Consider the following 17149-nt stretch of genomic DNA (forward strand, 5'->3'; position numbering starts at 1 on the left):
TTTCCGAAATTTTATTTCGTTGCAATTTAATTGAGAAAAACAATTATTCACATTACTTGTAACGTAAAAAATTGCGGAGGCCTTTTGTCACATATTTAAACGTACATTTGTTATTTGTCGAAGGAAGAAAAAGATGCGTGAAAATTTGTAAAATGTTTATACGATTTTTGATTTAAAAATGATTGAGAGATATTTCTGTATATAATAAACTCGAGAACTTGAAAATATCCCGAAGCTATCATTGGATTTAGCAGAGATAAGGATTAGATTATTGATTTTATAGCTTTCGAGCGTTCGCGAAATCTGAAGTATCTGTCAGTAAAATTCGATGTACTTAACAATTAACTTAATGGATACTTAACAATTGTTGTGAATGGTTGCGTATATAACACTATTTCGATAAATTTTCAAACTGTTCATGTCCCAAAATTATACTGAGATAATGAATATATTTCGTAGAAAAAAATTTCCTCGTTTCTATAGATGAGATATATCTTGGTCATTTTATCAAGATTTCTCATTACGAAATGAGAAAATAACGTAATCAAAATCAACTACCATTTGTTGTCTTCTCGAATTTTTTTATGCATTATAAATTTTGTGTCATGCAATGAGTTTTTTGCACATACATATATCAGTACTGCTCTACTTTCGTCTCTCTTTTCTATGCATAAAACGAAAGTTGTGTCTACATTATTATCAAAAATGCAATTTCTCCCGCTTAATTATTTTTTTAACGGAAAAAATTTGCATATAATTTATTTCGTTTTATGTCTCGTATTTTTCTGTGTTAGTTTAGTTTTCAAAAAAGACAACTACGCTTCAGGGATTCGCTCCCATTTCGTTTGTTTCGTGTGTCTCATAGAGGGACAACAGTTTCCTAAGTCTTAAAAAGATGCGCGCATAGGAGAGCGGAACAAAAATAAGAGCAGGATATAAAAATGACTTTAATGGGGTTCAACGCAAACGACCAATAAATATCGTTGCTAAGCTCAATGTCATTTTAAAAGTATGTGGAGAAAGTATAACAGGCATGTTACAAAGAAACTCACGGCATGATGCTTGCCACAAAATTTATAACGCGTAAAAAATGTTCAAAAAAACAAAATTAATAATTGTTTTGAATTAAATTACTTCCTTGTAATATTTCGTAAAAAAGCTCTCAATAAAAAGACTTAAGTCTTAATTAAGAGCGGATATTAAAAAAAAAAAAATAAAGATTATAAGAGAAATATAAAAATTAAGAATCTAAGAAATAATAAGGAATAACTCGAGTTATACTAAATTCTATTTTAGATCGTGCAATTTTAAACAATCTTTTTTGCTACATAAACTGCTAAATAAATTGCATAAATATATAAAATACTTTTTAAGCCAGCAAAAATATGAGACAACGCAGAAAGACGCCATAGTCGATCTATACCTGCGCTTGTCGTTCTTTCTTTATAAAACGGTCGAACGAAACAGTCACAAGATAAACGAGGGCAATTTGGCCTATCCAGTATTTCGAACGATATTCATGCAATATGTAGACCTTCTGTTTTCCTTTCTTCCTCCTTCCTATCTGTTTTATCCAGCGGAGCGCAAAGACATGGTGAAGTTTATAACTCGAGGCATTCGTGCTTCATCGCCGCATCGAAAGAAGCTAAAGGGGAATTGGGAAATGGGAGTGTAGGAATATTGCTCTAGAAATGCGTAACCGAAACGGACCAAACAATAAAGTCTAGATGGCCTTGAGTCAGCGGTCAGAATGAGAAATCTGCATACCACTGCGCTTACATAAATCAGGCGAACATTGAGCAGCAAAGGATCCCGAGGAGATACGGCGCGAAGATCTCTCTCGAGGAAACGAGACCGGTAATCGACAAAATTTTTAGCGCGACCCGATGTATCGCATCGCGCGAAAAACTGGTTCACGCGAAAGACACGCACCGGCTGAGAGGAAGTCAACTAGTATAAAAAAACTAGGGCTCTTTGAAGGGGATTGTTGACGGGGCCGGCTGCGCGCGTCCGAAGGATAGCAGGCGGAAATCGGAGAAGCATCTCGATTATGCGAGTATCTTATTCTCTGCGATCAGAACGAAGCTGTGAGAAATAATGGAGGTGGAGATCGGCTTGAATTTTAAATCGACTCGGACACTGGACGACATGATCAAGATTTTCTAGTCTGCTTAACCCGATGGGGGTACCGTCTCTCAAAGGAGTTAATATCTATAGACCTTCATCTATCTTTTGACTGTGCCGACCATTTTGTAGGAACAGAAAGACAAGCGCAGGTATAGTTCGACTATTACGTATTCTTGCTTTGTCTCGCGCATTTCCGTTGATTCTTAAAGATTTTTAGTTTTATATATTTATGCGACTTATTTTAGCAGTCGCAAAAAGAATTGTTTAAAATTGCGGGAATAAATTTATTCTATATATTTAGTTCAGCAAATTGGAGAATCGTGATTATCGCCCAAATTTCAAAATTTAATGGTATAATAAGAGGTAGATACGGGAAAGCGATTACAGGATACCTTTCTCTACCGTTGAAACTCCACTAGGATGCTGATGCTCCACTTGATTGGCGTTAAGGGTTGCTCCTTGGTTGTCGTGATGAGGATTGCCGTTTTGACGCAGTATGTCGGGTATGTCTCAGGAACAAGTTGGCCTCGTACTTTTCATCCTCTTGTTCGGGACTGCTATCTTTGCTGAGGCTATGGCTCAGCGACGAATCGTTGCTGCTGTTGGAGTAATGTCTGCGTAACCTGGACATGGATAGATCCTCGGGCTCGGTTTGCTCGGGTAGAACGATCGACGGCACGGGAGGTTGAGTGCTCGAAGGTCCGGGTAGATTCAATATCTGCGCGGCGATGTCGACTCTGGATAATCCACGACGAGTCGGCCTCTTGAGAATTTCCTGAGCGGAGTGCGAGATATTCTCCTGCTCCTCCTGCTCCTCGCCGTCGATGTCGATATCGTCATTCTCGTTCGGTTCGGTTTCGAAGTCTTGCGCTTCATCGCCGCCATTACTATCGCCGTTGCATCTGTGTTGATGCAGATGGTGTCGTCTTCTGAATCGTCCATGGCAGTTTTCGCATTCGTACGGTTTCTCACCGTTGTGCACCATTACGTGAGCCTTCAACTGATTCGAGTCGCTGAAACGGTTATTGCAGTGCCTGCAAAGATACGGGCGCTCGCCCGTGTGTACTCGCAAGTGACGCCGGAGATTCGCGACCTGGACGAATCGCCGCTGGCAGAATTTGCAGCAGTAAGGTTTCTCGCCTGTGTGAAGTCGCATGTGTGTTTTCAAATGATGGTCCCGAGTAAATCTGCAAGATTGAAAGATTTTATATAGGTTGAATTCTACAATTTAATTTTAATATCGTATTTTATAGGTTGAATTCTACGATTTAATTTTAATATCGTAACACGAAGAATATTTTTTTCTTCGAATGAATTTTATTTACACTGATAATCCTTCTCTTAAAGAAATTGTTCTCTCCCCATTATAATTAAGAAAAATAAGATCTGCGATTAATCGCAAAGAAACTCACCTTTTATGGCACACTGGACATTGGAAAGGCTTCTCGCCAGTGTGAGTGCGTTCATGGTTCTGCAGCACATGCTTATAACCAAAGCCTCTCTGGCACACAGCGCAAACAAAATTTTGTTTCTTGTTCTTCTTTTCTGTTGCCTCAGGACTGACGGTTGGAGATTCTGCCTCGAAATTAACAGTTGGAGTTGGAGATGGTTCGACGTTGAGTTCGACTTCATTTTGCAAAGCGTTTTGTTGGTCAACGATTGGTGGTTCAACGGTTTCTGTGTTCAATGGTTGGTTCTGTATTGGTTTTCTCTTCTTCCTGCCCCCTTTCTTGTTGCCCGGCACATTGTTGTTATTATTATTGTGATTATTATCCTCGTCGTCACCATTGATGCTGCCGCTGGCAGCGGTAATGCTGATGCGCTGAGATGTGGAATTGCTGGAAGTGCTGAGAGCCGGCGATACTACAGGCGATAGATGAACGGAGGAGGGCGGTGGAGATCCGATCGACTGCTGTCTTTGCCAATCTCGCGGGTCAACGAAGAGATTCTGATTGAAGAATGAAGTGGTCAAGCCATGCAAAGGAAGTCCCGCCTTTAACAGGGCTTGAGTAGCGAGAAAGTCCTGATTCAGTACCGATAATCTTGCTACCGATCTTGATAGCGGTTCCGGATATAGCGATACATTGTTGAACGGTTGTTGTTGCTCGGCGTCCTGCATCATGCTCAGGTGTTGATTGATCAGGAATCCTGAACTCAAAAAAAGAATTAAACAGCGTTAGTTAATGAAGTTGCACTTAATACTTATCACATTTAATACTTAATGCTTAATATGTATCTACAATAGAAACAAGTTTATGTGTTTCATTATGTATTTCATGAATATAAAGGCAGTATAATTTAATATATTGATGATATTTAACGCATAATAACCTAACGCATCATTATAATTAAAATACTTTGGTGAAATTCGCGGTTATAATTAAGCAGATAAAATGCATAATAAAATTATTTGTATAACCTATGAGTTGTAATATCTTCCTTGCGCTTTAAATCTTCCTATTAACACTCCTTCTCTTTATTTCTTTTTTTTTCCTTTACTCTCTCCCTCTATTTCTCTCTTCCCTACCACTTCTGACGTGCCCTCCCACACATGTCGCTCGCACGTGAGGTTATTGGATCCTCCTCCATTCACTCACACTCTCGTATACGAGAGTTCATTCATAAGACTCTGGCTATCCACGTACGTGTATACTGTCTCTTCGACTTTGGACCAATGACTTTATCAACAAATATTTCATTTTCATCGAAATATTACAGTTCAATCGATAAAAATATTAGTCATTACTTTATCAGTTTCTAAAGTAATCTTTTAATAGATAATGTCTGGTGAATAATATATAATGTTTAAAAATAATATGAATAATATATAATGTTTAAAAATATAGAAAAAAAAAGTGAGAAAGAGACAAAAAGAGAGAAAGAGATAGAGAAAAAATTAATTAAAATTTGTTATACATATTCGTGTATTTGTAAATGTGTATATATGTATATCAAAAATTATATAAACAAATAAAAAAATATATTACATTTAAATATTTGAACTGCTAATCTTAGAAACTTTTATATTTTCACATTATAATTTTTCTATATATATTACATTATTACGATTACACAAATTTTTATACACATTTAATTACTTCATAAAATATATTTTTTTGTTAAATGTATACGCCATTTTATGATTGAGCAAGCATTAAGCACTATGATGTGTGTTGAATACACAACCTGCTGTGAGTTTTTTTTTTAGAATTGTATGGAACGCAATGTAATTTTTAATTTTGTAATTTTTAATGATTATTCTTGAAATACGTATTAAAACATAATATTTTTGGAATGCTTATTAGAACGTAATATAAGACCACTTTAATAATTAATATTTAAGAACTCGATACTGCAATACTTTTAAATGCCATGTGAAGATCATTATACGCGATTGAAACATACTTTAATGAACATTTGATTGATTATTAAAATGGAATTTCAAACAATTTAGAAAAGGCTTTCTTACGAGGTTGAACAATAAGTTTCATTAAGTCGAAGTTTCATATTCGATCACCGTCGGTTAATTAATGGATTATTTAGAGAATCAGAGAGAGAGAGAAAGAGAGAGAGAGAGCATCGTTCAATCAATAAAGATGCGTCTGCTTCTTCTTATGCTCTCTTTTCTCTACCCCAAAATTCTCTTAACGGCAACCAAGATCCTTACAGCCTACGACCGCCGTTTCTTGGCAACGCGACGAGAAGAGTACCGCCCCCGCTCGCATCTACCCCCCTAATTGGTCGCAACCCTTGTAGTTTTACCCGAGTTCTTTCTCCTAGAAACCTTATTAGAAGTTAGATCGTTATGAATTAATCTATATCTCTGTATTTTACCATCCAAATTTATTTTGAAATGATTTGAAGTAATCTGTAGACACACTTGCACGTGTTTGCAATAGAGAAAAAAACTGATCAAATAAAATATTTATAGGTAATAAATACAGAGAAAAACAAAGTAATAAACAGCTAATTATTTATGCGTTTGTACATAAAAATGTAAAATATTTTTTTATACAACAATCCTTTTTTTATGGTTATTTTCTTAAGCTGTTAAGGTCAACTAGTAGTCGAAAAAAAAGCCTTGTGAACGCTTAGAGTAATAGAAAACTATCTTTTTAAGCTCAAAATGCTTTATTGGTAATTTTATTAGGGTCTTGTTTTTTTCTTTAAAACTCATAAGTCACAAAAAACTCATAAATTACACAAGTACCTTTCTTAAACCTTTTCTAACATGACGTTTAGAGAGTTAGAAGTCTTTCGATTTATATAGCTTTCAACTAAAACCTAGAGAGATGTCGTAAAGACATTATAATACTTTATGCGACTCCGTTAAAATTAATGTAATGTTCATAAATATCAATATAATGGTTAGGATCTCGTTCATCAAGGATATCTTGAAGTGTGATATAATGAATTGGAAAGATCGCTCGCGGTTTCTAGAATTATGAGAGAGTCGTTAAAAATAATAGCGTGCCGAGCATTCCGAAATAATCGCGAAATCACAGCAAGCTTTATTTTTTACGATATTACTGTCTTAGCATTTTTTGTCAAGCGATTTTGCTAGTCTCTTTGAAGCTTATCGATGTTTACAATGTGTCACAATGTACATGCGTCGTAGGCGCTTTTAGATTTTGGCGACGCGCCAGAAGTCGCGTGCTTGGCTCTTAAGAAACTATGAAATCGTTCCCTTGCCTTATAATTTCCTCTCTTTCTTTCTCTCTCTCTCGTTCTCTATGTTAAAGCATAAATATGCCATCTACATTTTTATATTTATTAGAAATCAATATTCGTAAAATTGCTGGATGAGAATAAAAAAAAGACAAACATAATTCTCGAGATTAATATGATAGAATTTTAATATTTCGTATGACGAATATATTTTTCATTGAATTTTACCAAAGATAAGTTTCAACATTATAAGAATTAATAGATCTAGAACTTGTTGCAGAAATGTTAATGATAAAACATAGAAGAACCAGTGTAAAAGTATTAAAAGAGAGGAAAATTAATTAACCCTCTCAAAAAAAAGAAAAATAAATATATACATTTAATAATATATTATGTTAAATATACGAATATAATATTAAAATATTACATATACGAGAAACATAAGAATACGAAGAATATGCAATAGAAAAATTGATTAACCGTATTAATGTTTGAAGCTACGAGTTTTACGGATTTTTATCCTTCGATGCTCCGTCGTTCGCGCTCATACGTATAAATCGTTAATAAAAATACCTGCGTATATATGCGTCCCTTGTAAATAGGACAATGCCATGCTACAATCCATGCGACGAGCTTTCTTCACTTTGATACTCCATCCACTCTTGCCGAGCACAATATGATCACTTGCGACGATGAGATACGGAGAAGAAAACGCAAAGTATCACGCGACGCGATTAATGTGGTGCTAAAATAAAAGTCTATATACAATCGTTATGCTCGATTATTTCCCCCCTTTTTTTTCTGTCTGGAAAAGAAGAATATTTTTTTCTACAATTTACACGATCAACTTACTCCGACTGGAAACGTTCAATGTACGATAAGACCGACAACTGGCCGATACCACCGCGAAAATGTCCCGTAAATATATCTATTATTCGATCACTATCTACTAGCGTATAAACAAGCGGAGTGGAACTCCGATCACAAGATTAACCGACAATGTCGGTCGACGATGTCTACTCTGGGCTGACCTAACCCAACACTAAGTGACAACCGACGTGCGGCTCACTAGTATAGTCAAATATGCCCCCACCCCTGTACGTCCCGGTCAACCCCACTACTCTCTCCTTCTCGTCCCCCACCAAGTATCGTGGCGCGCTACCCTCTCGAATCGCAACCCCGGATGCGCGAGTCGCCGAAACGTTCTTCGCTGGGGCGCGGGTTAGCGCGCGTACAGAAGATGGAGTATAGAAGGGAAAGCAAGAAAGGGAGAAACAGGCGGGGAAGAGTAAAAGGGAGGGACAAGAAAGGAATGACAGTGGGCAGTCGGGCGAGAGAGAAAAGAAAAACGAAGTAGAGGGTGAAAGAGATGTTGTTGCGTAGAAAGAGCAAGCGCGCGAGGAAACGTAGAAGGGGAGATTCAAGAGAGACACAGAGTGAACCTGTGACCATGATCTTTAAGGATAGGGGTTGATGCGTACGGAGAGCGCACTTTTTCCTCCAAGAGGAAAAGAGATAAATAAAGGTAAAGGAGGAGACCAGGGGATGAACAATCGCTGAGACTCGTGAGCAAGAAAAAATGAGAGAGAGGGAGACAAAGGGAGGAATGACACATATGTAAAGTATGTAAAAAAATGAAATGTACTTGCAAGGTCCAAAAATGAGTGGTTAATCGCACGCTTTTTTTTTAATTTTGAGAAGAAATGGAAAATAGAAATTAATTAGATTTTCTACATTTATGATTATCCTCTATTAATGATATTTCAACGTTCATTCTGATTGTATTATGCTCATGTTCCTCGAGCAGTTTCTCATTTCGCGATATTCGCGAGATGCATTCGCGGGAGCGTGTACATTTGTTATTCTATGTTTGCTAAACTACCGCTTGTGCAATATCGACAGTTCCATGTGTGCGATGGCGAGCTTTTTGCAAAAGTTCGCTGCAGCTGTCAATATTTTAAAAGCGGTCGATATAAATTGTACGCGGCGATACATCGCGTCTGGAAAGTCTTCGCAAGTATCATATATAACATCGCGTATAAGGTACATCGATCGATGAAAAAAAGGATGCAAAAATAAACAGAATCACCAGTGAATGACCGTTGTCTGCAGTAAGTAATTAGCAGAATAAACACACAGAATATCGTAGCTGAACCGCTCTTTCTTTTAATTTACAATTTTTTAGCCAATCTTGATTAAAAGGTCTCTTATTAAAAGTTTAATGATGTGCAATTTTTACAATTTTTTTAAGATTGTAAAAACTGACTAAGAAATAAAATTTCAAATTTTTGTAATTTATACTTATTTCATAATATTAATCTTTATTCGTTAAGGTTTCTTCTATTTCCCGAATTGCTTACGTCAAAAATAAAAAAAAATGCGATTGCAAACTTAACATTGTATTTCATACAAGACACACGTGTATCGAGCATGTTGTTCGTGATAACTCCACGCGCAACATGCTCGATACAGTTCCGGATTTTCCTCCACAAACGGAAGCCGCTCGCGGAAACGCGCCCTCCGCGACGATACGGTTACCCCGCGGGGGTCGTTCTCATTCGGAACACAAGGGGGAGGAGGAGGGCAAGGGTGCACACGTGTACAATCGTGCGGCTCTCCCGTTCGCTCTTCCGTCTCACCTGCTCGCGAGCCGGGCGTGCGCAGCGCGTGCCTGCAGCCGAGAATTCACGTCGGAATCACCATCGCACACACGCTTCGGTCGCGATAAAAAAGTGGAAGAATGCCCTTCGGATCCCCGTGCGTATACTGGGTGTCACGCATGCACGCGCGAGAACGAGAGCGCGAGCGCGCGCGCCCTTCGTGTGGCACGAGCGAGATGGTGCTCACGAACACACACACGCACACAACGCCACATGTCGTTTCGTACCGACATACACGCACACACGCGGACGCATGATGCGTACGGTGGTGGCTCGACGCACTCCACCCTGTCAGCCGCCTGTCGTCGCCGTGAAGACAAAGACGGAGATTCGTACGAGCCGATGGGAGAAACGGAGAGAGGACGTGAGGGAAGAAAGAGGCGAGAATGGTGGAGAAAACACGAAAAAAGCTAAACGGGAATCGAGAGGAGCGGGATTTTAGGACGATTGTCGAATTAGTGAGTCGGCCGATCCACAAGAGGCTCTTTTTTTCCGTGTTACCAAAAATATCTCTCTTTTTTCCCCTTTTTCCTTCAAAACGCTGCGCGTTTATTTGCGTTTGCAGATGCGACGGAGAGTCGAAACTCATGTCGACACCGGATTCTGCAGAATGAGCAGACGATTCTGCATTTATTTTTGTGTAATTGATTATTATTACTTATATTATTATTTTATCTACGTGTATGATAATTAAAAAAATTATATCTTTGCTCAAATTAATATCAGTATCTAGTTATTTACAGATCAAATCGCTTTCGTCGAGGATGATTTTCAGATCACACCGAACAATCGACTGAGGATGCCAGGCCTTTTTTTTGTACGATGAATGTCATACATTCTCTAGGATTTATCGGATGAGGGGTGGCAAAGAGGCGGGATACCCGAAGAGAGTGTACGAGTGCGATACGAAAATACTTTCGCATACAAACCTGACAAAATATTGAAAAACTACGCAGGCAAACAACTTAGTTATATGTGACTCGTAAGGGATAATGAAATTATCTCGTTTTATACCGGCTTTAAATCGAAATTAGACTATATTAGAGAACTCATTCCCATTTAACAATTCTCGCATTTTTTGTTCGAAATTAAAAGAATGATTAAAACTTATTATCTATTTATTTATAAAATGTAACACTTTTATTATCGGCAGTTTTTCATAAAAGACCTTTAATTTTCTTTCAATCGTTTCATAAAAATATCAATTCTGAAGTAATATAAAGATACAATTAAGATATTATTTGGAAAGGATGTTAATTTAATGTAAATGTAATTAATTGAATGATTTGTCATTGTTTTTAAGAAAAATTCTTAGTCATTGTTTTTAAGAAAAATTCTTTTTCGAAGAAATTATCTTAATGTTCGATAAAGAGAAGAGTAGTGTCATCTTAATAGTTTTTACCTTATTTTGTATTTCATTTATTCGGTTTAGTTTAATTATTATCAATCAATAAATATGAATTATTATCAATCTGTATTGCCGAAATTAATAACGAAACCGGGACAAAGTCTGCGTTCGGCGAACGAGTTTCAGTAGTTTACAACACGGAGAAAATTCGCTTACAATAGACTCAATCATTGGCAATCATTACAACTTAACTCTTGACATTTAGGCAAGAGTCGAGCTACTTCCCGGCAGGCTGTTATTGAATAAAGTCTAAAATAAGGTCTTTAACTCTTTTATATATCTGTTCCATATATATACTACACTTTATATCAACTGATAGTGCGATAACAAGAGAGTTATAATGAATCAAATGCAATCATTTCTTTTTATGGAAAAAAATAAATCATTAAAGATATTAATGTCAATATAATATCTTTTCTTGAATAAAATTAAATAATGATTGACAATCTGAGTCATTAATGCGCAAAACTAAAACACGATATTTCCGTTTTTTTTTTATTGATCGATCTCCATTAGCAATAATTTCTTCAAATAAACAACCAATAAATAGTTATCATTCTTATACGAATACATTCTAGGAAAAGTAGATAACTTTTATTTATATCTTAATTTTAACTTTTTTCATATTTTTATTTTTGTACTCTTAAATAACTAATAAAAGTAATGTATTGTATCCAAAAAGAACTATTTACAAGTTATACGAAAAGTTGTATTTTTGTATTCTTAAATAACATGTATTTTTAAATAATAAAAGTAATGTATCCGGAAAGAGCTATTTACAAGTTATACAAAAAGCTGTGTACGATAAGAAATAAAAATTTAAAACAGAAAAGAAAGAATACTCTGAAAGATAATTAATTGATATTGTTTTAATTTTCCACAAGTCGCGATATTTATAAGAATTATTTTCAAAGGAACAAAAATTGTAGTTTGTCTTTTCTCTTTAATTAATCGTCTTTAATTCATCTTTAATTCGTCTTTAATTTAAATTTCTTAAATGTTTATACTCGATTTTTTTCATTTCTTTTGCTATGTAACTACTTATTAATAAATAACACTGATCAACAAAAAAAAAATTTTTACTTTTTCCTGTTATAATTTTGCAGTTTTGGGCTTATTTAAGTGTGATTTCGAGTACAACAATAGTTTTTTTTTAACAGCTCTTGTTTCTTAATATTTTTAGACTACCCCCTTTACATCACGTGCAGTTTTTTTGAGTTTTACTCTACTCAAAATTATTATTTTTTTAACTTTCGATATATCTTTGACTCAGAAACGTTGTTTACATAACCCAGATAGTTTTTGTTATATTTGTGGCCAATACATCTTTCAAAAATATCGATAATCGATATAATTGTAATATCTTATAAATAAAAAAAGTAGAACTGATACAACTAAACTATTATTATTTTCGTAATCAGTGTCTTAGATATAACCTATAATATATGTCAGGAAAATTTCAGTGTTGACCAGTGTAATAATATTTTACTACAAATATAATTTGAAAACTTATATAATTAAAAGATTGAAAAGCAACAATACTGTTGAATTTTCGAATGGTCGGGTTTAATCTTTCCGGGGTAGTTTAGATCTACCAATAGTCTAGATTGACCAATTACAGCTATTTTCTTCTGAAGAATGTATGGTTGTGATTGGTCAATGACGTCTAGTTCCGTCCATTTAAAAACATCATATGGGGTAACAAAAGATTTTAAAAAACATAGAACGAATTTTAAAGCCTAAAACTAACTCTCATATGTTTTGAAGATTGTAAAGGAGTAAAATATTTTTTCAAAAATATGTGCAAAATATATCGTAAATCGTTGTACAAACAAAACGAATTTTTCATGTAAAATACAAATTTAAAAAAGACTGAAATTTTTGTTACAAGGACTAGGCTCATTCATTTTTGAAAAAATTATGTCACGAAAATCCGTTACATTGTTGTAATATTATGTCAAAAGCTTTGTTAAAGGCTTCGATTAGGCTATAAATTAAAAGGCGTTATGAAAGTTTACCCTTTACAATTATTATTTTACTACACATGCTGTTTATTTTATTATATTGATTACGAAAAGAATGTAAAGAAATTCTTTTAAATGCTCTCTCTCACACATTAAATAGAAGATTATTTAACCAATATTTTTCACAAATCTATCAAATATTACAGAGTCGTTTTAACGCGAGACATTTCTACTAATGCTTGAAAAGTTTACTGGAAAGTGAAAGCATCGCGCTTTTATATTTAGTGAATTAAAACAAAAAAAATTGCTTATATTACTATAAAACCGAAGTCTATCTCTGGTGAAACTTTTGAGCTGTCAACAAACATTTTTATCATTGTCAATTTAATAAATGAAAAAAAAAATATATATATATAAATTTTTCTCAATACTTAAATATATTTTCTTTTTCTTAATTGAACGAATTATGAATACCATCATTTGATCAGAAGGACGGTTAGAGACAGTTTCGCGTTTTTCTTTTTCAAACGATGTCGAGAAAGATAAAGATATTCAATGGAATTTTTCTTTACGTAGTCACCTACCGTATGCAGAATTTACCAATCTACCCCGAAATCTGACCGTTGCGTACGTTAAACCACTTTACATAGAGATCAATGCGAATCGTATCAATATCTTCATCTGTAATCGACGAATGACGGTTGATCACGGTTTTTCGCAGTAGAAGCCGATTTGAAAATTTCTCTGCGTCGCTCAAGCAAATTTTTTCTTCCATTTTCTTCCATGATCGTTTCAATCAGATATCGAGAAAGCGCGCTTTCGAATATTTTTTCAAGATATTAAAACGCTCTCGTTTTTTTTTTGTCAGAAGAACCGAACGTTTTTGTATATGTAAGCGATCGCAGGATCGCTTACATATCCGACGATCGAGAAGATTGTTCCGCAAAAGAAGTTGTCAGCTGTTCCTAAAGTTCGTTACTGTAACTCTATTTCCAGAATTCTATTTTTATTTTACACCGAAAGAGGCTTTACGTTGAATAAAGTTTCGAGTAGACAATCAGTAGTATGATAACACATAAATGTATTAAGCATCTTGATTATAAATATTTAAGTGTCTTCGTATTTGTTTGCTTTCGTGATTCAAATAACAGATAATGAGAATTATCTGTTTTTTAGTCTTATCTGTGGATGACAATCTCTTGATTCGGTGATATTTATGATGCATCTGGACCACCGACGTTTCATACATCGAAATAGAAGCTACATCGGAAACTTATTACCGAATCTTCTAATTATCGGGTCCCAATACCACTTAATGGCCTAGGCTAATAATAGCGGAGCAGTGCCCTCTTTTCTGCATTAATTCGGTGCTCGCCCACTGGCGAACATGTGGTGTGCGAATAGATTCGAGATGCGGTCCGACACACCAGCTGGTCTAGGAGGAAGGATGTCGGTCTGTCTTTCTTTCCTTTTTTCGTCCTTTTACTGACCCTATCGTCCTTGTATCGGCACCGTCGCGGAATTTTGCCCGACGATTATCAGGCCGCTCGAAAGAGTTAAATTCCACCGAGACACACGTTCAAGCTTTCGCGATGCAAAAAAATTCAATTTTCTCTATCATAAGATAATTTAATTCTTTACGCGATGCACTAGTTATTGTCTCTAAGCCCGTATGTCTAACAAAAATTTTGAAAACGAACAGATAAATTACTTGCTGTTCGATAATATATTTTTCGCATAATACAATCTTTTCGGCGACATGCGTATCTCTCGTCAAATATCTCCCGCGTGTATATCGATGGATTTTGGAATCTCTCCCTCGCGAAACAGCATATCGAGAGAGTCGACAAAGGCTACACGCAACGACGTTCTTTAAGCGGATAGACGCGACCCTACTTTTTTCCTCGAGGATCCCTTCGGGTCCAGTCGCGACTTCCGATCGAGCGAGTTTGCTTTTGCGATCCTCGAATTCGTGGACGAGGGGAGGGAACTGGATGAAACACGAGGGAAAGGAAAAATTGTATAAGATATCCTATAGAGCGGTTGACCAAGCCACACCACCTGGTTACTCGAGAGATCGGGTCGATTTAGGACGGATTTCGCAACGGACGCGACGCTCGCAAGGGAGCAGTTCTTGTACCACCGTGGTAGCTGGTCAGCCACCTCATTCAATAAATAATGAGACGCGCGATCGATCCGCGGGACGGACACGAGACTGCGGCTGTGCACCTTCTCCTGTGCAGGATTATTTGTCAAGGATCGATCGATCCGGCTCTCGGACAATGGCCCGAGCTAAGTCAGAGATCTTGGAGACGCGAAGAACGATGACGACGACACATCGATGCGTCACTGTCCGATTAACGTGACTCTCGTATGTGTGTTTGGCTGATTCCGGTCCTAATCAAATACCAGTGTGAAATTAACTCTCCTATCGCGCTCGACTCCAAGAATCAATTCACGGCGCTAATGACGTTTCGATCGCTTTACTTTTCACGAAAGCTCGTTTAAAATATATATTCGTGTATCCATATTTATGCATCCGAATTTTTTATTTTTAATTATATCTTAGAAAAAAATACGACTCATTGTATCATTATTTGTAAATGTTTATAAATCGCGTTTATATCAGTGTATATCTTGTCACGAAAATATTTTGCTGATCGACGTCGATTATTGCGAAAACAATGAATTTTTCTATGCATCCGGAAATATATATGCAGAGAAAGTGAGTGCGATTACGTCGCGCGCGCATATTTCCCACCCCCCCTCCCCCTCTCCCTCTTCAGTCTGGCTCTCTTCTTCTCTCACTTTTACACCCTCGGTCCATCTTTTTTTTCCTCGACAACATGCTCCCGCGTAACAAGGGCCTAACAGAGCTGTCAATCCATCGATAAATTGAATGGAGGACCTAAAACCACCCTATATTTTCCGCGCTGCCCTTCACCCCCTTTCATCCGTGCGTCGCGTACTCTTACACCCTATCGGCGGTGGTGGTGGCGGTGGCCCGGAGAGAGACCGGTACGATATTTTTTTTTCCGCAACACACAAAAACCGTCCGTCTCTGCAACTGACGTGTGAGTCGGCTACCCTCGCGAGAGGAGATTTAAGGAAGCAAAAGACTGACCGGATGCGAGCGGACGGCATGTCTTCGTCTATGATGTATAATAATAAGTGACAAATCAAATTCTCTTGCGTTTTTATCAAGGATCCGTTTATATTTTTGATAAAAAGATTTTATAAGGTGCATCCTTTCGCGCATGCTTGTGAATTAACGTAACTGTTCGCTATTAGTTTTGAATATATATCATTTCTTATATTAAAATCTGATTTTTAAGAACCGCCCTACAATCACGGAAACGAATATTTACTATCATTTAACAGATTGTTATTATAAAGGGTAAGAGAGTGGTTGTCGAGAGTGAATTTTTATCGTGAAGTTAAAGAAAAAAGGCTTTGTAAAAGAGAGAAATTTGGTTTCGAAGGGGTCGATCGTGAGGTAGATGGAAGTATCCCTCCCACCCAAGCAAAGGCGAGGAAAAGAGAAAGAGAGAGAGAAAGAGGGCATAATCGACCCCACGCGTTTGGCTCTGCTTCCGCACACACGAGCAAATCCCCTCGTTTTTGGATTTTCGGGTAAAACGGCACGGTAAAGGGGAGACCAGTGAGTAATTTGAAGCAGGGTGCGGGTTTGAGATGTCTGTGTCGGTGTGCGCTATGCGCATTCACGAGTACGCAAGCAGGGGTTGCCCTTCCGAATCCGCACCCCTCATAGCCCCCGTTTTCCACCCCCATTACGTTACCCCGTATCTCGTACCACGTGAGGGCAGGTTTGACCAATATTTCCGAGGCGTAAGATAAAAGGCCAGGAGGGGAGGAAAGGGAAGAAAGGACGAAACCGCTTTATCGCATCGCCAGTAATTTGTCTGCGATGCGGCGATGATGCTGCAGCAGTTTGCGATGGCGTCGAGTTTTTCCGATCGTTCAAGAAAAAATTAAAACTCACTTAGTATTTGGAAACAAATACAGAAAATTCCCTAAGTAAAATTCCCATTATCTGTGTTGAAAAGATTCCATGTATCAATAATCCTTACGTTAAGAAAATGGTTTGAAATTGTGTAATCGTATCTCTTTGATTTATCAACAGTACAAATCTACTTTAGGAACATGTCAAAATTCTTTGTATATATGATGGCATAGAATGTAAGGGTATAAGAAAGCAATAAAATACCACTTAATTTTTAATTAAGCTTGTTATCTATTCGATTTTCAACATGTTAGAAAAAAACTTCCTCATTGACGTTAACCAACAAATGCTTCTTCAC

General features: G+C 36.7%; 1 protein-coding gene across 5 annotated transcripts in view; it reads right to left on the minus strand.

Moving 5' to 3' along the window:
• The window catches only part of LOC105252687 (protein krueppel), a 76422-nt gene that overhangs the window by 4947 nt on the left and 54326 nt on the right, over positions 1 to 17149 (minus strand). The window contains exons 1-4 of one of the 5 annotated variants that reach the window (XR_003122963.1): positions 7648 to 7913; positions 7369 to 7540; positions 3540 to 4275; positions 2520 to 3314 (exon numbers count right to left, since the gene is read on the minus strand). Coding sequence is in view for 1 of the 5 variants with exons in the window: in XM_025409881.1 (XP_025265666.1) it covers positions 2573 to 3314; positions 3540 to 4275 (1478 nt within the window). In the remaining 4 variants the exon portion in view is untranslated. Of the gene's footprint in view, positions 1 to 1309; positions 3315 to 3539; positions 4281 to 7368; positions 7914 to 17149 lie in introns of those variants that run through there. The other 4 variants (XR_003122962.1, XR_003122964.1, XR_003122961.1 and 1 more) reach the window with 4 other exon arrangements.

This window comes from Camponotus floridanus, unplaced genomic scaffold (genome assembly GCF_003227725.1).
Source record: "Camponotus floridanus strain SB8 unplaced genomic scaffold, Cflo_v7.5 scaffold29, whole genome shotgun sequence".
Lineage (NCBI taxonomy): Eukaryota > Metazoa > Arthropoda > Insecta > Hymenoptera > Formicidae > Camponotus > Camponotus floridanus.